Source organism: Puma concolor, chromosome C1 (assembly GCF_028749965.1).
Source record: "Puma concolor isolate L17-30 chromosome C1, mPumCon1.1.hap2, whole genome shotgun sequence".
NCBI lineage: Eukaryota > Metazoa > Chordata > Mammalia > Carnivora > Felidae > Puma > Puma concolor.
Genome location: NC_141674.1, coordinates 31,897,934 through 31,923,072, shown reverse-complemented (window position 1 = coordinate 31,923,072; position 25,139 = coordinate 31,897,934). Strand labels below are relative to the sequence as shown.

At 47.3% G+C, this 25,139-nt stretch overlaps 1 protein-coding gene across 3 annotated transcripts in view; it reads right to left on the bottom strand.

The window, feature by feature from the left end:
- The window catches only part of CTPS1 (CTP synthase 1), a 31,048-nt gene extending 13,539 nt beyond the window's left edge, over positions 1-17,509 (bottom strand). For 2 of the 3 annotated variants that reach the window (XM_086716616.1, XM_086716614.1), the window contains exons 1-8: positions 17,368-17,509; positions 13,023-13,201; positions 11,977-12,147; positions 9,378-9,478; positions 8,503-8,619; positions 7,308-7,391; positions 5,631-5,711; positions 1,091-1,242 (exon numbers count right to left, since the gene is read on the bottom strand). In XM_086716616.1, coding sequence (XP_086572742.1) covers positions 1,091-1,242; positions 5,631-5,711; positions 7,308-7,391; positions 8,503-8,619; positions 9,378-9,478; positions 11,977-12,147; positions 13,023-13,188 — 872 coding nt within the window. In that variant the 5' untranslated portion in view covers positions 13,189-13,201; positions 17,368-17,509. Of the gene's footprint in view, positions 1-1,090; positions 1,243-5,630; positions 5,712-7,307; positions 7,392-8,502; positions 8,620-9,377; positions 9,479-11,976; positions 12,148-13,022; positions 13,202-17,245 lie in introns of all 3 variants that reach the window. The other variant, XM_086716615.1, reaches the window with a different exon arrangement.
- Positions 17,510-25,139: the final 7,630 nt, after the last annotated feature.

The window sequence follows — 25,139 nt, the reverse complement described above, 5'->3', positions numbered from 1 at the left end:
GACTTCAGCCAGGTCATTATCTCGCGGTCCGTGAGTTTGAGCCCCGCGTCAGGCTCTGGGCTGATGGCTCAGAGCCTGGAGCCTGCTTCTGATTCTGTGTCTCCCTCCCCGCCCCCGCCCCGCCCCACCGCTTCTCTATACCCCTCCTCCGCTCATGCTCTGTTCTCTCTCTGTCTCAAAAATAAACATTTAAAAGAATTTTTTTTTCATCATAAAGTAATTAGTAACAGATCAAAAAAGTTTATGGGGTGCCTGGGTGGCTCAGATGGTTAAGTGTTTGACTCTTGCTTTCAGTGCAGGTCATGATCTCCTGGTTCATGGGATCAAGCCCCATGCCAGGCTCCGTGCTCAGCACAGAGAGAGCCTGGGATTCTCTCTCTCCCTCTCTCTCAAAAGAAACATTTTTTTTTTTAACGAGTTGGTAATACTGTATGAAAAAATATCATAGAACTGTGCGCCATCTTTGTAGCGACATACGGATATACACGTAGACGGATGGAGACTAAAAGGGAAAGTGTCAAAAGGAAAGTAAGCATCACAGAGCAACGTGACGAGCGCTTATTAACACCATCGGGCTGATTCGGCAGCTGCGACAGGGCACACACCCGGGGCTCTGAGGCGCCGCGTGAAGACCTCTGATGTGGCGTCAAAGCATCACTGGGCTTAAAAAGGAACAGGGACAGTTCTCAGAGGGACACAATCTGGCAGCAGTAGCCACACACCAGGCTAGGCACCCCTGCTCCTCCTTTGCTGGTGTGCGGTGAGCAGCCCAGTCCCACACGCAGCTCAGGGGCCGGGAGGCGCCCCAGGAGCGCTGCGGGCTTGGCCCGCCATCTGTGTGGGCCTCGGGCGTGACGGCTCGCCCAGGTGTGGTCAGTCGGTGCCGATTCTCTAGTCGAGGGGACCTAAGGCGATAGGTGTGTGACCTGAACTCGGCTCTACCAGGACCTCCTCATCCCTGAACCTGTCTCGACACCTCTCACCACGAAGACCTTCTCTAATATGAGCTGACAGCACAAGCGAATTCCCTGAGACCTCACGAGAAGGAGAACAAAAGCTCCAACTCCCAGCTCCTTATCATGACACAAACCTGTCCGCCATCTCTTTCCACTTCATCAGCATTTTTCGTGGCTGCCTCTCGATTGGAAGGTCAAGTCTCCGGAGAAAATAATCTACGACCCCCTGCTCCTCTAATAACAAGGGGACTCGGTAGATGGATGAGACATCGTGGACACAGATCACCTGCAGAGAAAGGAGCAAAGGTTATTAATAAAAACAAGCAAAAGCTAACTGGGCTGGCACCCTCCTACTGGCTATGTCACCGTCAGAAAATAACTTCCAAATCTGAAAATGGCAAAAAGGGCTATTTTCTAGGAAAAGTAGAAATTACCCAAACCAACTCAAGAACAGAATAAAAAATTAGCGGCTAATCTCTTAAGAACATGGACGCAGGGGCGCCTGGGTGGCGCAGTCGGTTAAGCGTCCGACTTCAGCCAGGTCACGATCTCGCGGTCCGTGAGTTCGAGCCCCGCGTCAGGCTCTGGGCTGATGGCTCAGAGCCTGGATCCTGTTTCCGATTCTGTGTCTCCCTCTCTCTCTGCCCCTCCCCCGTTCATGCTCTGTCTCTCTCTGTCCCAAAAATAAATAAACGTTGAAAAAAAAATTTTTTTAAAAAAAAAAGAACATGGACGCAAAAATCCTTTAAAAAAAAAAAAAAAATCACAGGGCACCTGGGTGGCTCAGCTGGTTAAGCGTCTGACTTCGGCTCAAGTCATGATCTCGTGGTCTGTGAATTCGAGCCCCACGTCAGGCTCTGTGTTAACAGCTCAGAGCCTGGAGCCTGCTTCAAATTGTGTCTCCCTCTCTCTCTGTTCTTCCCCCACTCATGCTCTGTCTCTTTCAATGATAAATAAACATTAAAAATTTTTTTTAAAAAAATCACAAACCAAACATAAATGTAGTTTTAAAACAACTCATGTTCAAGTAGGATTTGTCCCAAGAACAATGGCTGTCAAACTTGGCGGTACACTGAAATCACTTGGGAGACCTTTTAAAAATCCACAAGCCCATACTGCACCACACATCACTTAAACTAGAATCTCTGGGGCTGGGAAGCAGGCATAGTACTTTTCCGGGCTGAGTTTGAGAACAGCTGCATTAGGATATTTAACAGTGGGATTTACTACACGAACAGATTAAAGAAGGAAAACAAAATTTGCCTTAGTGGATGCAGAGCTAATAAAAATTCAAAACCAATCCATGATTAAAATTCTTGGTGTATGAGTAAAAGGGAAAATGTGAAAAATGTTTAAAAAAAAACAGAGCAAACATCATTTTGTTCAATATTTAATATTAACGCTTAATATTTAAAGTCTGAAAGAAGGCAAAAGTGGTCACTATGACTACGTCTATTCAATAATGTACTAGAAATATTAGCCATTACAATTAAGTAAGAAAAAAAGCAGGGGCACCTGGGTGGCTCAGTCGGCTAAGTATCCGACTTGGGCTCAGGTCATGATCTCATGGTTCATGACTTCAGGCCCCATGTTGGGCTCTGTGTTGATAGCTCAGAGCCTGGAGCCTGCTTTGAATTCTGTGTCTCCCTCTCTCTCTGTTCCTCTCCCGATCCCGCTCCCACTCTGTCTCTCTCTCAAAAATAAATAAACATTAAAAAAAAAAAAAACAATTTTAAAGGGGCGCCTGGGTGGCTCAGTAGGTTAAGCGTTCAACTTCGGTCAGGTCATGATCTCATGGTCCATGAGTTCGAGCCCCGCGACAGGCTCTGTGCTGACAGCTCAGAGCCTGGAGCTTGCTTCAAATTCTGTGTCCTCTCTCTCTGCCCCTCCCCCACTCACACTCTTATCTCTCTCTCTCCCAAAAATAAACAAACATTTAAAAAAAATTTTTCAAGAAAAAAAAAATATACATGTGCTGGAAAATAAGAAAGTGCCAAGAATTTCATACACTATTATTGCTTATCCATAAAAACCATGAGCATTTACCGGTAAACAATCAAAACTAACAGAATTTCAGTAAGGCTGCTAGGCTTGAGATCCATGGACAGAAGGTCTGCAAGATTGCTATACATGGGTCATATCTAATCAGGAAATTTAAGTTTAAAAATATGCCATTCACGTAGTTACAAAAATTATGAATACCTATAATTAAATCTAGAAAAAAACTTCACAAAGATAGTTGAATCTTTAAAAAGCACCTTTATGAAGAAATTATAGATTATTATTGAAGGACAATCCTTCCAACAAATGGACCTCGAACTGGCTATCCACAGGCAAAAAGATGAATTTCAACTTTTACTGGAAAGTTGCTATACATAAAAGTTAACTCACAGTGGATCCTAGGCCTAAACAAAAGACCTAAAATTATAAAAGTTTTGGAATGAAACAGAAGGAAATCTTTGTGGCATTTGTTAAATGGAGCTCTTGGATAGGATACCAAAAGCACAATCTATAAAGAAAAAAACGGATAAACTGGAGTTCATAATCATGTAAAAGCTTTTGTGTTCCAAAAGACACCATTAAAAAAATAAGAGCCTTGGAGGAAAATGTGCAAACCATGTATCTGATAAAAGACTTTTATTCGGAATATGCAGACAACTCCTAGAAGACAAGCAACTCAATTAAAAAACAGGCAAAAGGTTTGAAATTCAAATTTAAATCTAGAAACACCTGTCACATTTTTAACAGTGAATAATTTTAATAACCTAGTCTACCACGGAACTGAATTACCTTCACTTGCTAGGATGGAAATATCTCAAATAATTGAAGTGCGTGATAAAAAGGTTGCTCGTAACAATGAAATTATTCTGGTGCGCCACATATAGTCCCCAATTTACAATGGTTCAACTTACTGTATTTTGCTTTAGGATGGTGTGAAAAAAACACACAGCTGGCAGAAAGGGTACTCTGCATTTTGATCTTTTCCCAGGCTAGCAACAGGCCGTATCCTCTCTCATGGTACCCTCTCTCTCGTGGTGCCCAGCAGTGGCAGTGAGCCACAGTTCCCAATCAGCCCCACGATCACCAGTGTGAAAAACCGATATGCTTACAGCCATTCTGTGCCCATACAACCACTCTTGTTTTCTACTCTCAGTACAGTGTTCGGCAAACTACACAAGACATTCAACACTTTATTGTAAAATCGTCTTTGTGTGAGAGGATTCTGCCCACCCACAGGCTAATGTAAGTTTTCTGAGCACACTTAAGGTAGGTTAGGTGTACTAATTGCATTTTCGACTTACGATGTTTTCAACTTACAACAGGTTTACCAGGATTTAGCTTTTGTTAAGTCGAGGAAGATCTGGTCTTTAGTATGAAGCCGAATCCCTGAGACAGAGCTCCCAGATCAGGAAGCACACTAGGACACTGATCTCAGGCCCCAGGCCGTGCTCACACCCTGATGCCTGAGCGCCCCCTGAGATGGGGAGGTCAGAGGCTGTCCTGCTCTGCTCACTTCAATGCCAGGCCAGACTTTCTTACCCTCACTTCCATACTCCTCGCTGTCCTGTAAATGGATGGATGAAATACAACTCTGCTGCTGATTCTCTCCTCTCCCGGCCAGCCAGGCTCCCCTCCTTCAGCCAAACCTCCTGGTCCCCGGTAACCCACCAGCAAAGCAAACCACCCACAATCTAGTCACAGATTCCTAGACCTCAACGTCCCTTCTCCCCTCCTTCAGCCAAACCTGACCAGAGCCACAGTCTCAACTTACCACCACCAGGACGTCCCCGCCATACCCCAAATTTGAATTTCCTGTTTGGTGGGCACCCTCCATTAGCACAGGTCATGAAAAAGTCTAAAATAGGTTTAGGGGCACCTGGGTGGCTCAGTCGGTCAAGTGTCTGACTCTTGGTTTTGGCTCAGGTCATGATCTCAGTTTCATGAGCTCGAGCCCCGCAACGGGCTCTACGCTGATGGTGCAGAGCCTGCTTGGGATTTTCCCCCTCTCTCTGCCCCTCCCCTACTCACACTGTCTGTGTCTCTCAAAATAAATAAACAAACAAACTTAAAAAAATAAAATAAGATAAAATAAAATAGGTTTGGAGCCTCTACCACCTCAGACACCAGGCACTAGGAGTATGAAGTTGAATGAGGTGGTCCTTGCCTTCAAGAAACTCCAAGTCTATGAGTGGAGGCAAACACAGATGGACACACACACACACACACACACACACACTCTCTCTCTCAGAGGGGCAGCAGGACAGGTTCACAACCAGCACCTGTAATACACACAGGTCACCCAAGAAAGACCAACCATGAGGTTTGGAGGTGACGTGGTTTGACAGGTAAAGGCTGCCAGACAATACTGTGTCCTGGCTGGACCCTGAGGGATGAAAATGAACAGGACAAAGCCAGGCCGACGGGGAGGGCGACCCATTCAGCATGGCTGGAGCAGAGTACAAGGAGTTGGGGAGAGGTGGCAGGAGGGGGCAAGGATGTTCAGAAAGCCAAAGAGGTAAGGTACCGGAGAAGCACAGAGCCAACAGGAATCAGTTCTAGAGAACGGTCCAATGTCTCAAATTGGGAATGGACAAGCCTCAGGAAAGCGGTGAAGAGACTTCCGGGTAACTAGAAATCCAACACGATTTGTATGAATATGAAATTCCTACTTACTTGTTCAGGTTCGACGTGGCAGAACATGGATATTTTCTCCTTCACCGATGTGTCCAGAGGATTTGAGCACCTGCACACGACCTAGCGGGAAAGAAAGTAAGCCGTCTGGACAGAAGGAAGGGACCACAAAGTTGGGTTTTTCTCCTGACTGAAATTAAAACAGACACCAGCTTCTTAAGCTGGATGAAAATGTTAACTCCAGCACAATGCACACCAACTATGAAAATATGACCTGTTTTCAAAGCTGAAATTCCTAAATCCCGCTCCGGAGAAACATTAAGGTGGGCGGAGGGGGGGGGGGGGGAATGGTACAGATGAACACACAGATAACGAACTACAGGAACCAACTGGGGTTTTCCTCAGTTAATGTCTTGGGCGGGGGGGGGGGGGGGGGGGGGGGGGGGGGGAAGGGACAACAAATGACAGACAGAGAGGAGACACAAAGCATGACCTCATGCATGCCCGTGAGGAAATCTTTGTAAAAGACAACCCCACTTCAAAGCACTAACCCTGTTTCTCCACCACCAACGAAAAGCATGCCAAGAAAACAGAGGTCTTATCTGCTGTGAAGCAGAAATTTTCTGGTTTGCTTTTTTTTTAAACTGAAGTATAGTTGATACACAATGTTGCAGTGGCTCCAGAAAAACAACCTAATGATTCAACTCTATACCCTACGCTCTGCTCACAAGTACAGCTACCTGTGTCACCACCACAGGACGCCATTACACCACCACTGACCATATTCCCTACGCTGTGCCTTTCATCCCCATGACTTATTCATTCCATAACTGGAAGCCTGTGTCTCCCATCCTGCCCATCCCCCCACCGCCCCTCCCTCTGGCAACCACCAGTTTGTTCTCTAGATGTACGGGTCTCTTTTTGTTTGTTTCTTTTTTTTTTTTTTAATTTTTTTTTCAACGTTTATTTATTTTTGGGACAGAGAGAGACAGAGCATGAACGGGGGAGGGGCAGAGAGAGAGGGAGACACAGAATCGGAAACAGGCTCCAGGCTCTGAGCCATCAGGCCAGAGCCCGACGCGGGGCTCGAACTCGCGGACCGCGAGATCGTGACCTGGCTGAAGTCGGACACTTAACCGACTGCGCCACCCAGGCGCCCCATTTGTTTCGTTTTTTAATTCCATATAAGTGAAGTCATACGGTACACGGAAGATTTTTTTTTTTTGCATTTAAAAAAATTTTTTTTTAATTTACTTAAATCCGAATTAGTTAACACATAGTGTCGTACTGGTTTCAGGAGAAGAGCCCAGTGATTCATCACTTACTTGTAACACCCTGTGGTTTGCCCAACAAGGGCCCTCCTTAATGCCTATCACCCATTTAGGCCCTCCCGCACCCACCTCCCCTTGGGCGGCCGACTTCGGTTCAGGTCATGATCTCGCGGTCCATGAGTTCGAGCCCCGCGTCGGGCTCTGTGCTGACAGCTCAGAGCCTGGAGCCTGTTTCAGATTCTGTGTCTCCCTCTCTCTGACCCTCCCCCATTCATGCTCTGTCTCTCTCTGTCTCAAAAATAAATAAACATTAAAAAAAAAAAAAAAAAAAAAAGAGTCTCTTATGGTCTGCCTCCCTCTCAGTTTTTATCTTATTTTTCCCATGAGAGAGAGATTTTAATTAAGCATACAAGATCAAGCTTGAAACCAGGGAATCATAAAATCTTACCAGATCTGGAGAAAGCCCGAGCCCTCTAAGTTCCCGAACACTATTCTGGGTGGGTTTAGTTTTCTGCTCCCCTGTTGAACTTGGCTATTTTACAAAAGGGAAAAAAAAAAAAGTTAATTTCTCTACGATAAAAAAATTTTTTAAGTATGACTTTTCTCTGAACTTCCTTTATTGATCATTTATCTAATTTAGTTTTTATTTTTGTCAAAGGTACTCGTGCATAGATTTTAGAGTCAAATGGTTCTACAAGGTCTGTTCTGAACAACAGGACAGTGAACCCCTCCCCTTCCTCGAACCCCAGGGGCAGCCAATCTTCCACTCTTAAATGATCCTTCTGGTATGTTTCCCGCTACATCTAGACATGTAGTTTGAGGCATTTTCTATTGATTTCCCTCCTAGAGGAGGAACCCTCTCCCTCTATTACACACGCACCTGTCCCGTGCCTGCAGCCCATCTCATGATACCTCTCCAGTGTTAACATGTGTTTGAGTATTTAAATACTGCTCACTTGGGAGTGCCTAGGTGGCTCAGTCAGTTAAGCATCTGACTCTTGATTTCAGCTCAGGTCATGATCTCCCGGTGCGTGAGATTGAGCCCCACACTGGGCTCTGTACTGGCAACGTGGAGCCTGCTTGGAATTTTCTCTCTCCCTCTCTCTGCTTCTCCCCTGCTCAAGTGCACGCATGTACGTACTCTCTCTCTCAAAATATACAAACCTTAAAAAAAAAAAAAAATTCCCTTTGCTCTAGCTGTAGTGGGGTTTCACCATATTGTAGAGACAAGTGGGACTTTTTTTTTTTTTAAGTTTATTTAGTTTGAGTAAGTGTGAGTGGGGGAGGGGCAGAGAGAATCCCAAGCAGGCTCCGCACTGTCGGCACAAAGCCTGACACAGGGCTCGAATCCACAAACCACAAGCTCATGACCTGAGCAGAATTCGGATGCATATAACTGACTGAGCCCCCCAGGGGCCCCCAAATGGGACATTTTCAATCCACCACCTTCAACCGCAACTTCCCTGGATAATTTTCCAAATGTTTTCCATCTGAGCTTTTCCAAAAGTCTGATTACAGTAATTTTAAATTCACAAAGACAGTCTTTATTCCCTGCATCTCACACACCTAAAATAGACAAGGAATGAAAAGCACCCTCTTCTCTCTCCTTCCCACCTCCACAAAGTAAAATTCGAATGCCTTACCTGAGGGACTAGACTGACGTGAATATTACAAAAGTTCTCTCTTTTGACCTTGAACTGGAACTGACGGAAGGCCTCAATAAAGGGCATGCTTTCTATATCTCCCACCGTTCCACCGAGCTACAAGAACAAAGTTCTGTTAGAGATCAAGCACTAACCCTTCCTTTCATGGGTCAGTTTTCGGACAACTGCACCCCATTACCTCAGCTCAGCGATCAGTAACAGCATAATGTGGACTCTCTGAGCGCAGTTCATGTCACTTAGCAGTAAATGACATTTCTTTATGCTGAACAGCTACTTTTCTGGACAGGCTCTCCATTCCCCAAAGCTATGGATCTGGCAGATCTGGCCAAGAAAAAGGCCAGGTGAAAGATATACTAGAAACTTTATTCATACCAGTCACGAAGCCAAGAAACCTAAATCTTATCTACTTAGCCATAAATAACTGTTGTGTGACAAGGTATCAGTAATAGGCTGATGGAATTTCTGAGTCCTCTATTTTACATCCAACGGCTAGGACCAGCAGAGCAGGAGTAAAGAAACTGAAAGCAACGGGGCTCATTCAGAGATGAGAGGATTCCCACCAGAGGAGAGATGAAGGTCAGCTGACTTTCTCAAGAGAGAGAGGAAAATGTGTCCTGCGGCTCTTACTGGTACAGTCATGATAAGTGAACGAAGAGGCTCGCTCTGCACCTCTGATCACTTGCACCTACTCGCGTTCAACGGCCTGGCCCCATCCCAGGACTGTCACTGTGCCCTTACCTGTCCCACTGTGGTTAGGGTCAAGGGCCTCACAGAGCACTGTCTTACCAGGTGCTGATGGCTGACTAAGGAGGTGAATGTGTGTGTACACTTGGTTAGAAAAGACTCCTACAAACCTCAATAACACACACTTGAGGCTCTAGGCCGTCTTCATCCACAGGTATTAACGCCTGTCTCATGACCCACTCCTGGATTGCATCTGTGATGTGAGGGACAACTGGAAAAGAGGAAAGAGGCACGTAACATACACTTTCCTATCAACACTGGTGGAGGGAGATACACTTACTATGACAACAAACGGCCGCAATCTTTGCCTGGAGCGGTGAAGGGGTCATAAACATATTTTTGAGACCACTCTTACATGGCATTAAGAAATCTTTGAGCTCGGGGGCGCCTGGGTGGCTCAGTCGGTTGGGCATCCGACTTCAGCTCAGGTCATGATCTCGCGGTTTGTGAGTTCGAGCCCCGCGTCGGGCTCCGTGCTGACAGCTCAGAGCCTGGAGCCTGCTTCGGATTCTGTGTCTCCCTGTCTCTCTGCCCCTCCCCCATTCATGCTCTGTCTCTCTCTGTCTCAGAAATAAACAAACATTAAAAAAAAAAAAATTAAAGAAATCTTTGAGCTCCCACTGTCTGTGGCCTCCTTTCCAGGTTTCCAAGTCGTGGCTAGAAGCACAAGAGGGTAAAGCCAAGAATATATCCTGAACCCGCATCAGTGCCCTGGCCCCTCTGCAGAGGGCCCCAGGGCTGCACCACCATTCAACAGACCCTGTGGCCGCCGCACCACTACTGCTGAAGGCTGGCACACTTCACACCTGGGTGCCTTCCAGGCCCCTGTTCCATTATGTTCCAGTTTATCAGAGGATACACAATCCACAGATAAGAGAGGGTACAGGACGGCGGGGTGGTCAGGAGCACAGCATTTGGGGCCAGAATGTCAGATTCGAACCTCAGTTCCACCTCTCATTAGGTATGGATCCTTGGGACACCGCTTAACTATTCTTAAGCTCGATTTCCCTATCCGCTAAGTGGAGATAACAGCTTCCACTTCATAAAGTTGTGCAAATTTCATGAGCCACCACTGGTACAATGCTAAGCAGAGCGCCTAGCATGCCAGTGCTCAGCAAAGTCAGCCAGCGCTGAACACTTTTTAAAACCCTAGCTGTCGGGCCAGAAGGCAGGTTCCTAAGGGGCAGGGATTACTGTTTAACCTGCTCTGTATTTAAGCAGCAGTGCCTCAGGCACAAGAATATTCATTATCTACTGCACACACAGCAGCCAAAGGGATCTTTTAAATATGCAGTTTCCCCCCATCCCGTGTTTTAAACTCTTCAATGGCTTCCCACCGCTCTGAGTAAAATCCAAACTCCAGGCCAAGGCCCAAAAGGCCGTACATAACCTGGCTGCAGCCCACCTCACCGCCCCCACTCCCCACACCCATCCCCCTGGTCCCCTGGCCTGACTGTAGCCTCAGGCCTCAGGCCCCTCCTCCGCCTGTCCCCTGGCTGGCCTCTCTCCTCCACAATGCCCCCTCGTGGAGTCTCCCTAACCACCTGTCCAAACTGGCCGTCCCCATGCATTCTCTCTCCTATTTCCTTCACAGCTCTTATCAGACATCTTGTTTCATCTGTTTGTTTTTGTGTCTCCCACGCGGAAGCCCCCATGGGGGCGGGAGCCTCGCTGGTCTCCTTCACACGTAGCCCCAGCGCCAGACAGGGTATGTCCGCAGTGAGCATTCAAGAAACATGTGACGAATGAATGCACACAAGAATGAATTTGCTGGAGGCCTAGAACAACAAACTGTATGATCGAGATCATCTTAATTCCTAACTGATCCCCTTTCTACGTGTCAGGAACTCAGAGAAACGGTGTCACGCAGCTCTTTTCGCCCTCCAAGCAATCAGGAGAGCCAGGTAGTTAGTAACTCCATTTGGCAGAAAAGAGAGCCAGATCTCAAAGAGGTTAAGTAATCTGCCTGTGTTCACAAAGCTGGTAAGTGGCAGGGCTAAGATCTAAACATGGGCTAAGCAGGGGCTAAGTGGCTTTCAATTTAGCAAAGTCTAAAGCCAAGGGCAGATTCACTCTCATAACTCGAGAAAAGCCACTTTTCAGCAAACCTCTCCCACCCCCCCAAATTTGGACTTAAGCCATCACACTAGACCAGTGGTTTTCCAGCCCCACCTTTCAAGAGTGGCAATTTTCTCAAATGAATGCTGTGCAAAACCCCAGGGCAGCAGGCGAACATAAGTGAAGCTGGCTGGTAAAAGGCAGGAGACCCAGAGAGCCGCTTCTCAGACTCCCACAGGCCCACGCGCACCGATGACCAGCCTGCAGACCAACATACACAACGCACGTTCTTGTCCTACCACTGTTTACAAGTGGGTCCCACATGCACAACATATATACACGGCCTGGCTGACTGCCCTGATCTAGCTGCCTTCGTCACTTCACATCCATCACTGTGTAAAAACAACAGCTCTCTGGGCTCAAATCATGCCGGACTGATAGCTTCAGTGGCATTCACACAGCAGCAGGGGCTCCTTCAAATTACTTTTTGGGTAAACAGCCATACAACTCTAAATTTTCAACGGAAGGCATGGTTCAGTAACAATACCTGGACGCTTTCAGGCTGAAATTGCATGAAAAGTAAATTTTTGTTCACAAAAGAAAAGCAAACTGCTTAAGGTTTTCACACCTTGAGGGCAAATCCAGTTTTACCTTGGACGGTTTTCCCCAAGTAATCTCCTTTGCGTTCCTTGTTAATAACGTACTGGTAGATCTTTCCAGTGGTCAGATTATTGTCCTTGGTGAGGCGGATGTCTAGGAACCGCTCATAGTTCCCTAGATCAAGATCTACTTCCCCACCATCATCCAGCACGAAAACCTCGCCTGCGGTGAATAGTGAAAACGGTCAGGGTAAAGTGAGAAACACCCATGTCATGGCAAATGTGAGGCTCAAAATATAAACACTCAAATAGAACAAAGTCTGCATTACCTGGACATGAAGCAGAGAAATTTATTTCTAGAAAACTAAATATGACACAAAAGAAAGAAAAATATCACCAACCATTCTCCAGAAGGCAAGAGCTTACTTCCAGCCTATCAACAAGCTCGGTCTGAATCAGGAAGGTATAAAATAGCATTGAACGGAAGGAAATCATAGCCTCAAGGGCGGTGGAGACAGGGAACTTTACAGGAGTGTGGTATCTGCTGCCTAAAGAGAAAGCACTTTCAACAATGCCTACTTGTGCAGCAAAAGGTTTCAAACGTGATAAAAGCATGATTTCCTTCAAAGCTCACACTGCATACTAAGGTCCTGCTGATTACAAAAACCAGCTTCTGGGCTACACTTTAGTCCCAAACAAAGTTGTGAAACTCCAAGTTTCTCCCATTCCTTTGTTTGACATTCATTCCTTGAGGCGTCATTCTAGAAGTCTTGCCCAGAATGGTTCATTCCTACCATCACAATAGGAGACCAGCATAAAAACTGGAAAGGGAAAAATGTCTTATTTTTTCCCCCTCAGAGAGGGGTTTCTATTATAGAAACCTCTAGACTCTAATCACTATGTTGCCTATTTAGATTTCTGCTTCCTCTCTGTCAAGGTGAGAAAAACAGATTCTGCTAACACTAAGGACCTTTTTGGAAGGCAGGAAATGCAAGTCACGTAATACAAAATACACACCATTTCCAAGGGCTGATGTATATTCTTCCACATACTCCATAATTATTATTTTAACAAAAGAAAGAAATGCATCGTGCTTACCATGTTCATAAGGAGAGAATGTTCCCGCATCAATGTTAATGTATGGGTCAATTTTAATTGAAGTTACATGTAAACCGCATGATTTCAGTATCGTGCCTACGCTGCTGGCGATGATTCCTTTTCCAATTCCTGATATAACACCACCAGTAACTAGAATGTACTTCATTTTACTTTTTGACCTGGGAATGGAAGAAGGAAAAATTACAGATAAAATATATTTCCACAAAGCAAACGTATCTGGGTTCAAAGGCTAGCTGTACCGCTTCCTAGCTATGAAACCCCCCCCCCCCCCGGGAGCCTCAGTTTCCCTGTCCATCGCACGACTTTAGAAGGTTGTTATGTGATGTGAGCTCCTAACAAACATTTCTTAGGATCACTGAATGGCTTTAGTCAAACAGGAGTTGAAAAACAATGACTAGTCACATAATGTAGCTTTTGTTTAAAGCTCTGACAACCAACAACCTTGAGAGACGACCTAATAAAAAAATAAATTTAAAAATCTGACAGAATGCTATGCCCCAAACATTGGCTGACATAGCCAGCAGACCCCGGGGTACGAAAGCAGGTGCCTCATTATTTTCCCTGCATGGGAGAAACAACGTCTCAATCTTGGATGAGCCCTGGATTGCCTGATTGCTCCACAAAAGAGAATGTCTTTGGCTAACCTACAATGTATCCCCAAGAAAACAGAGCTTCGCTAGGTTATGGAAGACGGAATAAAAGAACTTCAACATTTAAAAGGAGTTGCAATTAAGCCTAAAAATCCTTTAGTTAAAGGTAGTTTGCTCCTGTAGTTTATTAATAACTTACTCCTTCCCAGTTGTACGGCTGTTTAACTCAAAACTCTCTCCGAGCTATAAAATGAAGAGAAACCATATATACTGGAGGAAAGGAACATCAGATAACAAACCAGCCTGAAACACATAATGGGCAGAGGACTCAAAGAGAGGACAGATCCCATTAAATCCAAAAAGCTGTACAGCTGTGGCCGGGAATGGAAGCAGCAGATGTGGTGACAGATAAAAAGGGTGGGTGGATGGAAGAAACAGCAGAGGCAAGAGGCGAGGTGACAGCAACAGGCTGGCCAGGGAGAATTCATCACTGGCCCTAGCTTCAGAGGCTCAGAAACATCATTTGGTCAGTAAACCCAAATGTGATCAAAACACAATCACCAAGTAGAAGAGAATGCTTGCTTTGGCACGGTCAGGACATTTTCCTCCTCTGGGAACGCTTCATGTGAAGCCAGTTTATAATAAAAATAAGCTAAGAAAGGAACAAGGAAACCGGGGAGTTCTGCCTGAAGCATTCCCCCGCCCCACTCCCCAAGGCAGGAATGAATACACTTGGCAAAGTAAGAATGCTCAGAATGACTTCCCCCTTGGACAGCAAGGAAGACAACCAGACCGTGACTTGCTCTTTCCATTGTTATACCATTTCCAAAAGCATGCTCCTTGGTTTCTGCAAAATGTATGTGGGGCTCCCATAAAGCATTTTATGGACATAAAAATCAGAAATGTTGTTAAACATCAATTGGTTTAATGCCAGATCTCCAGTAGCCTTTAATAAGTTAATATGCTCTGTGATGTCCCCAAATGGGCATACAGTGTAGTTTCCCCAAAACTTGTTTGACCCCAAGTGCCTGATATTGGGGGGGGGGGGGGGGGGCGGGGGGAGACACTACTCTGTCACCTCACAGTGAAACAGATCCTTACTGACACACGAATTATCAGACTTGGCTACATTTTAGATGTGTTCTATCCAGGAATATCCCTGACACTATAGAACTAAATTCTCAGACTAAATTTTAGATGTTCCTAGAAATTTCTCAGAGTGGGTGATGGAGCAGGTTACTTTTACAGAAGACTCCTTCTTCATCCGTTTGTATTCGACTTGCCCCAATTTTACCTGAAGAGGGTTAACACCTCTCTTGAGGGAAGATTCTTGCGGCCTCCCACAGTGCCTGGCAATAAAGACCCCAATGGGCTCCCAGACCAGGTAGGAGAGGCTGACAGGACCCACTCACTCACACTGATGAGCGACCCCCTATGTAGGTGCTACCGTGCTGGACACTTTGGGGACCACAAAAGGTTTTGGTTTTTTTTTTAACTTCTATTTGCATTTATTTTATGCAGAATTTACTCCCAGGCCATAGGTTTTTGTTTCTCCAGTTTCTTCTGGGATCTCTTTTTTTCCTGCAACCTCCTCTCCCGGTTTGGGGACTAGCTGCTCTTTCCCAGTAAGGACCATCTCCGCGTGGCAGGAGAGCTCACGTGTGGGTTGAACCGACCACGAGCCCTGTAAGTTCTGCGCCGCAGCTTGGGGGCTTTTGTTCACCTGGATGTGCCCAATAACCAGAGAATCTACATCTAAACCCTTAAGTTCAGCATTCTTCTCTGCATGTGTAAGCATGTGCAGTAAAAATTCAGCGCTCTTTTTGGGCCACCAACCCCGTGTCCAGCCCCACGGTTCGGCCTGGGCACACCCACACCTACCAACTCCACCACTGCAGTGACACGGAATGGCACACGCTGTGTCTACAAAGTGACATCTTTCAGATACTTGGTGGCTTTTTGGATATGCATACCCTCGATGGCCTGGGAAGTTTCACGTGTGTTCTTAAAGTGAACACAAAGATTTGAAACCTCTTGACTTGCATGATTTCGTAGGGTTTTCTGGGTCAAGTGAATAGCAAACCATTTTCAGAGATCACCTCAGACTGCTTATGGGAAGAGCAGGGACCAGAAAACTTCACCAGATCTGGGCTCATATCACAAGTTGCTGGCAGTCCGGTTAGAGACAGAACATTTACAAAGAAATGAGTAATCCAGTGATGGTGGGAAACAGGGACAACATACGAAAGGCACACATGGAGAACAGAAAGCAGAAAGCTTTCCGTGGCAAGACCAGGGTATAGATCATGTCCTAGCAGAGGAACGTGAGAGAAATTAAGGCAGGGAGAGGATCCAAGTTGCTCCTGCTTAGTTGACCTGAGACCTGCAACAGGTCTTCAAGGACTGACAGCAAGAAATAAAGCATGGAGAAGGCAACAGAGTGAACAGGAAGGTGAAGGCCATCTACAGAAAACAGATGCAGGGCCATGAAGGGGGGGTGGGGGGGTGGAGGGTGCCTGTGGGAAGACAGTGGGAAATAAGCTGGAAATGTAGGCAAGGGTCCAAATCATGTGGAAACCTTAATGTCCAATCTGCACTTTATTCTGAAGAGGATGGACACATGGGAAAGTTTTCAAGCACAGAAGTAACATATATTAAGAGGTATCAGGGGTGCCTGGCTGCTTCAGCCGGTAGAGCATGCAACTCTTGATCTCGGGGGTGGGAGTTCGAGCCCCACGATGGGTATAGAGATTACCTAAAAATAATCTTTAAAAAAAATTGCATCAGAGGAATTCAATAAAAATGGCAAGGGTGGGGGGGGGGGGGAGAAGCTTTTTTGTCGATAAAAATGTTTTGAGATCCACCTCCAGCCCTACCACTTGTGTACGGAGACCTGTCAAGTCAATCAAGGTGCCTGAAGCCCGGGTCCTTACATCGGAAAAATGGGTGATCCCCGCATCGCCTGTCACCACGACTGCTGCGGATTGGAAATTACGAGTGTGGACCTACGTGTGCCACGCAAACGTAGTGAACTTCTTTAAAACGCGGCATGCTCTCTACGAGCGGCCAGGAGGGGAGCGCCACGGCTGTGGGGCCGAAGGGGCCGCACCCCGAGCCCCGACGAGCTGCAAGGCCCCTTCCGCCCACTGGAGCCGGGGCGCGCCGGAGGGGCCGCGGCCAGGCCGCCGAACCCATCCCCCACGCGGCAGCGTGTCTCGGACCTTGAACCGCCTCCCAGCCAGGCTGCAGCCGTGCCCCAAGGTCGGAGGGGCCAGGGCCCGGGCAGTCCCCAAGGAGGGGCGGCCGCCGGGGCTTCTCCCGGAGGGCTGAGCAGAGGGGCTCCGGCGCCTCTACGGCCCTCCCGGTCCCACGCGTCATCCCCGGCCCCCTGCTCAGCCGAGCCAGGTCGCGCTGCAGCGCGTACTGCCGGCCCCCGCGACCCCGGCCCCGCGGCCTTTCCCGCCGCCCCACGCCCCTTGCGGCCCGGCTTCCCAGCGGCGCCCGGCCACGCGGCCCCGCGCGCGGGAGCCGGCTCCTAGCCGGCCTGGCCGCCCGCCCGCCCCACTCCCGTTAGGCACGCAGCCCATTGGTCAGGCCGGCGAGCCACCTCACCCTTGATTGGTGGGAGCGGTGTCTATCAGCCGGCGGTGTGGCTGTCCCGCGCCGGGTTCAGCTGGCGCCGCCGATTCCTGCACGGCAGAACAGTTCCCCCAGGATCCCTGGAGTCAGCCTACCTGAAGCCGGCTTCCAGGCCTGCCGTCGGCTAAGGATCTAGGTGTGCGACGCGCGCGCTGGGCCCCGGGCAGCCAGTGAACCAGCCCGGCCGCATGCGCCCGGCAGTCTTTCACGGAGGCGGGCTCCAGGCGGTGCGCACGCAGAGGCGGGGGGCGGGGCGGGCGCGAGGGCCCTCCCAGGGGCGGGGTCTGGGTGAGCGGGGCGCGGGGCCCCGAGTGCGCAGGCGCGGGGGAGACGCGCTTTCTCGTCGGCTGGGGCTGTTCTGAGGGCTTGTACCCAGGCTGCTGACGCCCGGAAGACGCAGGCGTTGGCGACCCGGCAGGTTGTGGCTTTTCTCCCTTGCATCTTTTGTTCGCAGTCGGTGATCCAGGCTTCCTCTCTTGCGGAGGAGGCCGTTTTTGCACTCAAACCTGGCAAATCCGTCGTCTGGCCTCAGCAGCCTTCGAGAGGAGGCCAGATCCATCACGCCGTGTCTCCGAACCTTCTGGCGCCGTGAGCACCACGTTCACGCCAGCGGGTGGTGCGACCCCAGCCCATCTCTCCCGCCACGCCCTCTGGACCGAGGGACAGCGGCAGTGTCACCCCCTACTGGCCTCTAAATGAGAAAGCCTAGAAGGGCGCCTCAGCTCCCGCTCCTTCCTCATCTGGCTTCCTTGCCCCCGCATCTGCCCTGAGCGCAGCTGCTTTAGATGGAGAAGGGTCCAGAAAAGTACATAGTTTCCTCCGGCTAATAGTCATTGATCACCCACTGTGTGCCACACGCTGGGCTGAGCTCCAAAGGACCCTGTCCTGGGTATAACGACGTAGCGGGGCAAATTGATCAGCCAATTACACTTCATCGTGATTTTCATAATTTTTTGCTGCTGGAGTGCCCGGTGTGGGGACTGACCAAGTCTGGTGGGCATTGGGGATGCAGTCAAGAAGTCTTCTCCGAAAAAGCAGTTTAAAGCTGAGAACTGAAATTTACTGGCAAAGAATGGGAAGGGCGAGGTGGGGAGTAAGAATGAGTGAGGCAGAAAGAAAAGCTTGTGTGAAGGCCCTGAGGCCCAGAAGAATGTAGAACAGCTGAATCATCAGGCCAGTGTAGCTGCATTGGAGAGAGCCAAAGGAAGAGAGAATAAGAGATCAGGCTGGAGAGGTGGGCATGGCCATACCATGCAGAGCATTATAGAGTAAGTTAAGGATTTTGTTTCTCCTACAGGCAGTGGAAAAACCATAGAAAAATTTTTGAGGAGGAGATTTTGTTTTTCTTTTGAATAGTGGATACAGGCACATGGTTAATTTTTTTTTACTATGAACACTACACAAGGGGACTTGAAAAACTTCTCACCTCTGTACCCCGATGTTCCTGTTTTCTTCCCTAGAAGCAATTTGTCACAAGCTCTTGTAATCATTTAGGAAAACGACTCAAACAAATGGTTTCCAAGGAACCGGTTGGGAGGCTTCCGTAGTGGCCCAAAGAGAGCTTCTGGCTTCTTCCAAATCTGGAACCCCACTGCTTCTACCCTGCCAAGCCACCCAAACTGCACTCAGCTCCAAATCTAAAACATGCTCGGGATGTGTTTGAGGATGTGCTATGTCCACACATTCTTTCAAGAAGCATTTGGTGTTTATCTTAGCGCTGGGACATGATAGACACTGAGAACATACTTGCTGAAGTAATGGAGATGCTGTAGGAGACACAAGAATGAGCCATTCCCTCGGCGGGTGTTCTGGGTGATCACTGTCCCCTGTCTCCTCCTCCTTTGAACCTCTGCCTTCCCCTCCCCCATACTCTTTCTCAGCAGTGGTCTTGCTTCCTATTTCACTGAGAAAATAGAAGCCATCGGACCTTCTTGAGCTCCCAGCGCCGTATCCATCAACCTAGTTCTATCTCTGCGCACAGGCTCTGCCTTCTCCCCTGTGCTGTGGACACACTACCCTCATTGTTTCAGGCGCCATATCTTCTTGTCAAGTCAAGAACGTCACTCTGTTAATTCTCCCGTCGTGCATCAGCGGTTTTCCCCTCTATCATATCATTTCCCCTAACAGGATGCAGTGTCTGCTGTCTCAAAACCTCTGTCTTCACTGTACGTGATTCTCTGGCTACCCCTCATTCCTCCGTGTCCCTTTTCAGCACAACTCCTAGAAAGTGCTGTTTGCACTTGTTGTCTACGATTTCTTCCCTCTCTCTTGAACTCATTCTGATCAGGTAATTGCTCACATTATTCACACTGAAACTGTGCTTGTCGAAAATTAACCTCTGTGCTCCCAAACCTCTGAATCCCAGCCTAGACTCCCAAGTCCTAGATAGAGATGCCAGTGTGGCTGTACGTGCATGGTGTGTGTGTGTGTGTTTGCACGTTCGGGCTGTTCCTCTCCCCAGCCGTGAGCTCACAGACTCCCTGTGGGCTTGTGAGTGCAGCCATACTGCCCCCAGATCCTGCTCCTAGACCAGATGATTCCTAACAGCACTTGTCAGAGCTGATCAGTCCCTCCTTAAAACATGTTCTTTACCTGGCTTCTAGAAAACCATTTCTCTGTTTTTCTCCTTTTTCACAGTCCGCTCCTTCTGGGTGCCCTTTCCTAGAACCTTTCCTGTTCCTGACCTGTAAACACTGGTATGCCCCAGGGCTCATAAGATCCCTTCTCCATCTATAATCACTCTTTACATGATCTCATCCTGACTTTAAGTACCATCTATATTCTGACGACTCCCAAATTGACATTTCCAACCTGGACCTGTCTCCTGAACTCCAGATTTAGGGCCCTTCTAAGCGTGAAGGTCTTGGCACAAACACACAGGCACCTTGTCTTCAGGTGGGATTGCTGTGCACTGCTCTTCGTGTTCCAGAGCTCCCCCTGGGATCAGGCTGCAGCCTCAACCAGGGGCCGTGAACTTTCTGGAAAGGGCCTGAGAGTAAGTATATTGGGCTTTTGGGCCATATGGTCCCGGTCACAACTACTCAATTATGTCTTTGTAGCACAGAAAGTGTAGTGCCTGAACAAAATAAGTGTCACAGAAATAGAAATGCAGGTTTGATGGCAAGGCCAAAGTTTGCCAGCCCCTGAGCTAAACACACCTGTCGTCTTTTCTAGCACCTTCCCTGCCCTGTGCTGCTCCCCCCATTCCCTTACAGGTTTCACTTGGGAGCATTGCTCAATTATTCACTTACACAAGAACCCCCTCTTGGTCTTTGTTCCTAGGGAATGCGACCTAAGACAGTGCCCCTCCTACACGTCCCTCCCAGGGTGCCGCTCAATACTTTCCCTAAGACATTTATCACAGGGTGCTGAAATTGCCTGTCTACCTGGGCGTCTCCTCCCCACCCGATTGTAATTAATCTCATTGCGATGACTTCGCGTTTCTGTGTCTCAGTTCTCCTTATCAGGTACAGTCTTGTTCACCTAGGTTTAATTCCCTCTACTACCCTGGAAGGCAAATGCCATCCTGACTACTATATTCCATATGTTGAAGCCAGGAGTGAAAAGTGTAAATGCCCTACTGAGAGCACGTATGAAGGTTCACTTTGAATCCTTTCTGTTTTGCACCCCCTCTTTCCGCCCATCACCAAATCCTGCCAATTGTTTCCTCACCGAGGCTCCTTCGAGTGACTTTCTTCTCATTCACATCGATACGCTGTCATCCTGGCCGGGTGTTCTAACAGATTACGTGGGCAAGTTATGGCAGCAAGGAGCCCACAACCATTGACAATCTGGCCTCAGTTTACTCCTCCTGTAGCCTTATGACCCACCCCGTGCTCTAGCCACACGGGACTCTTTCAGTCCCCTAAACACGCCATTCTTTCTCTTTCCCACGTCGGGATCTGTGCATAGACCTCTGTTGGAAAACCCCCTTCCCTTTGTCTCACTAATGTCACGTTTCAGCTTGGCCTTCGCTTTCCCAAAATAGATTTCCTGGACATATTTTTGGGGATCATACTAACTCTCCACTCTTCTACTGCTGCCTGGACTTCCCTAAGCACAGCACTTACAAGCTGTAGTTTGATGGTGCATTCCCTTGTCTAGATCTCCCCCTCATCTAGAAGCTCTGTGAGGTGTGGGGCCTGTTTATCTGATTTACTATTGTATGCCCAACGCTCATAGTGCACAACTGGAAAATATTTTTGCCTGCAAATAAATGAATCCAGAAATTAAATTAGATCCCAAATCCTATGCGTTTTTTAGAAGTGAGTCACAAATTTGACATTTAACTTCCCAAGAGCCAACGTGAGAAGGATCAATATGATTCATAGAAAACCATACAAGTGTTAAGGAGAAATCTCACTTCCTCAAACAGCCCTTCACTGAGCCCCTAGGGCCCCTTAGCGGCACCCCTAAGTCCCTCCCCACACGCACACTATTTTTCTTTGGTAGCATTTATCGAAATTACAACAATCGGTGGGGTAATGATTTATTTGATGTGTGTGTCCTCTACCAGACTGCATTTCACTTAGGAGTGTATCCTAAGAGGATTGTGTATCCTAAGAGGAGTGTACACTTAGTGTATTTCACTACCTCTCACATTGCCTGCGAGTAGCAGGTACTCAGTAAATGTTTACTGAACGAATTAAAGGGAACTTTCTTCCTATAACTGAGACCAGAAATCAATTTCTTCTGCGAGTCTTCGTGGAGGGGATGCAGGATATGTAATGCATGGATGAATGGTCTCAGTGATACCCAGACAACAGACCTACAGGAGACGAGGGTCACAGGGCTTTCCCTAGAATGATTCCCAATAAAGGCTGATGGCAGTGCCCCAAAGCGCAATTCAGGCACGGCGATTCTGCTAAGAGCCAACAGGATGCCAAGAGTAGGCGTGTGGGGGAGAAGCCCTCGGAAGACCCGGCTTATTCAGAAGTAAATTATAAAGCATCTTCTGGAGCTCCTCTGTAAAGAAAGTTCTCTAACCCGAGTGCCAGGTAGATTGTGAGGGGAGTGGATTAAATATACACCTGAGAGAGACGTGGGATGAAGCTACTCAAGTTACATTTAAAGGCTTTCAACAATTATCTGAGCTTGGGGTACAATTCATATGTATCTCAGAATTAATTGATGTCCTTCACAGGGAACATGACGGGATGTCAGAATAATCTGACAGAGACATCTGTCTCATGCTGGGCATATAATAATATGTATTAGGATTATATATAATTGTATGGTGTAATCAGACTCTACTACCCCAATAACACATTTAGGGAAAAGACGTAGTAAAAGACAAAACAGAAAGAAAACAAACGCTTTATGAAAACATGTTATTATGCAAGCATGCTAGCGAATTCTCAGTTGACAAAGACACCACAGCTAACATCACCACCTATCCCAGATTTGGGGGGCGGTTCTGACTTCTTGGAATCTTATTCTTTTTAATAAAATAATGTATTGCATGTGTAACTAAATGCCATTTTGTTACTACACCCGTATAAGACTTTAATGCAAATGAACGGGCAGATGAGAAAATGAATACTTTTGAAATCATATGCTTTGACTTTGGGGTTCAGAGAACATGGCACACAGGACTCATTTCTAGTCTCCTCACCTGTAAGACCTCTTCCGGCTTCCCGTGCTAGTTGAGTACTACCCCTCTGATCTACAGAACTCTCTCTTACTCATCTGTTCCAGCATTTACCGCATTATATGGCGATTATCTGGATTTGCTTGTCTCCAGACTGAAAGAACTGCCTTTTTTCAGCTCCAATAGCCACAAGAAGGAAAGGCAAAGCTGCCCTCAAACTTCATAAGCCCCCAAAACCACCTCAAACATCTAATCTACCTTAAGACTCTGTGTTCATTGTGCCAACAAAGCTTTCAACCAAATTGTGGCCCCTACATTCTTCCAGTATGAAAACTCCAGAGGCAGAACATTCTGTCCGCAGTGCCTGGAACAGTGCTTGGCACATAGCAAGCCCTCTGTAGGTAATTGATGAACCGAATTAAGGCTATGAAATTAACCTTGCGACGTTCACCTTTCTCATGGTGTGGCTTTTTTCACCTCTTTGTCCAAGACAAACGAATGTTCTTGCAGGAAAACCGGTAATATTTCAGTTGGTGGGAAGACAACAATTCCCATGAAAGCAATCCTTACTTCAGCCCAGCTTGGTAATCCAAGGGACTCATATGTTTCCAGGCAATTGTGGACTGAGGATCGCTAAGGGGTCAGAACGTCAATAGGCTAGGCATCTAGTCTTCTCCCAGCTGCCATTGAGTTGAGTGACCTAACTGATTGGCACAAAGAAGACGTACAGTCAGAGACTGAGAGATTTAGGAAGATTTGCATCTAGGAGGTACTCAGTGGAGCTGTGTATAAAACTCCATAGTTATAGGGGCGCCTGGGTGGCGCAGTCGGTTAAGCGTCCGACTTCAGCCAGGTCACGATCTCGCGGCCGTGAGTTCGAGCCCCACGTCGGGCTCCGGGCTGATGGCTCGGAGCCTGGAGCCTGTTTCCGATTCTGTGTCTCCCTCTCTCTCTGCCCCTCCCCCGTTCATGCTCTGTCTCTCTCTGTCCCAAAAATAAATAAACGTTGAAAAAAAAATTAAAAAAAAAAAAAAAACTCCATAGTTATAATTTCAAATTCTTGGGCCAGGCTCCAGACATCTGTATTTCAGATCTCCCTAACAGATCTATTTCAGTCTCCAAGAACGACTCAGACTCTTGCCATTAGTGTCACGATCACCTGAAAGGCGCCTTTCAGACCTGGGGGAATATAGGGACAACTCATATAGGAGCTCCAACAACTCCCACGTTTGCATAATTAGCACTTCGATTCCTGTTCACATCATGGGAGTTTTAAAAATGATTCAACCTTTTAAAATACCTGCATTCAACACATATTTAACTAATCTGATTCAAGGAGGTATGAGGAAAACACCCATCTGGTTGTGGGTTCATGTAACTGGAAAGATGGACGAGGGCGATGTGGTAGTGGTGATATTCTTCTGGAGGAGGAAGTTTAGGGCTGGATTTTTGCTTGTTTTAAAAAAATTATATTTTGGGGCACCTGGCTGTCTCAGTCAGAAGAGCACACGACTCTTGATCTCAGGATCGTGAGTTCGAGCCCCACATTAGGTGTAGAGATTACTTAAATAAGTAAATAAAAACTTAAAAAAAAATCTGTAAAAATTTACATTTTGTAAACATTTTTGGAAGTATCACATACTTACCAAAAAGCATAAAAATCCTAAGTGTAGGGGCACCTGCGTGGCTCAGTCCGTTGAGCATCTGTCTCTTGATTTCTGCTCAGGTCATGATCTCACGGTTTGTGAGATCTAGCCCCGTGTCAGGCTCCACACTGACAGTGCAGAGCCTGCTTGGGATTCTCTCTCTGACCCTCTCTCTCTCTCTCTGCTCCTTCCTTGTGCACGCTCTCTCCCTCTCTCTCAAAATAAATAAATGTAAAAAAAGTTTTTTTTAAATCGTAAGTGTACAACTTGATGAATTTTTACATATTGATCACACCCATGAAACTAGCATCCAGACTCAGAAACAGAACATTAGCAGCACCCCAGAAGGCCCCCTTGTTCCCCTCTAGTTACCAATTATGCCCTCTGTGCATAACCATTACCCTGACTTTTGACATAGTAGATTAGATTGCTCAGGGCTCTTTTTTGCTTATTTATTTATTTTAATGCTTATTTACTTATTTTTGAGGGGGGGGAGGGCAGAGAGAGACGGGGGGAGAGAGAATCCCAAGCAGGCTCTGTGCTGTCAGTGCAGAGCCCAACGTGGGGCTCAAACTCACAAACCGTGAGATCCTGACCTGATCAGAAATCAAGGGTTGGACGCTTAACTGAC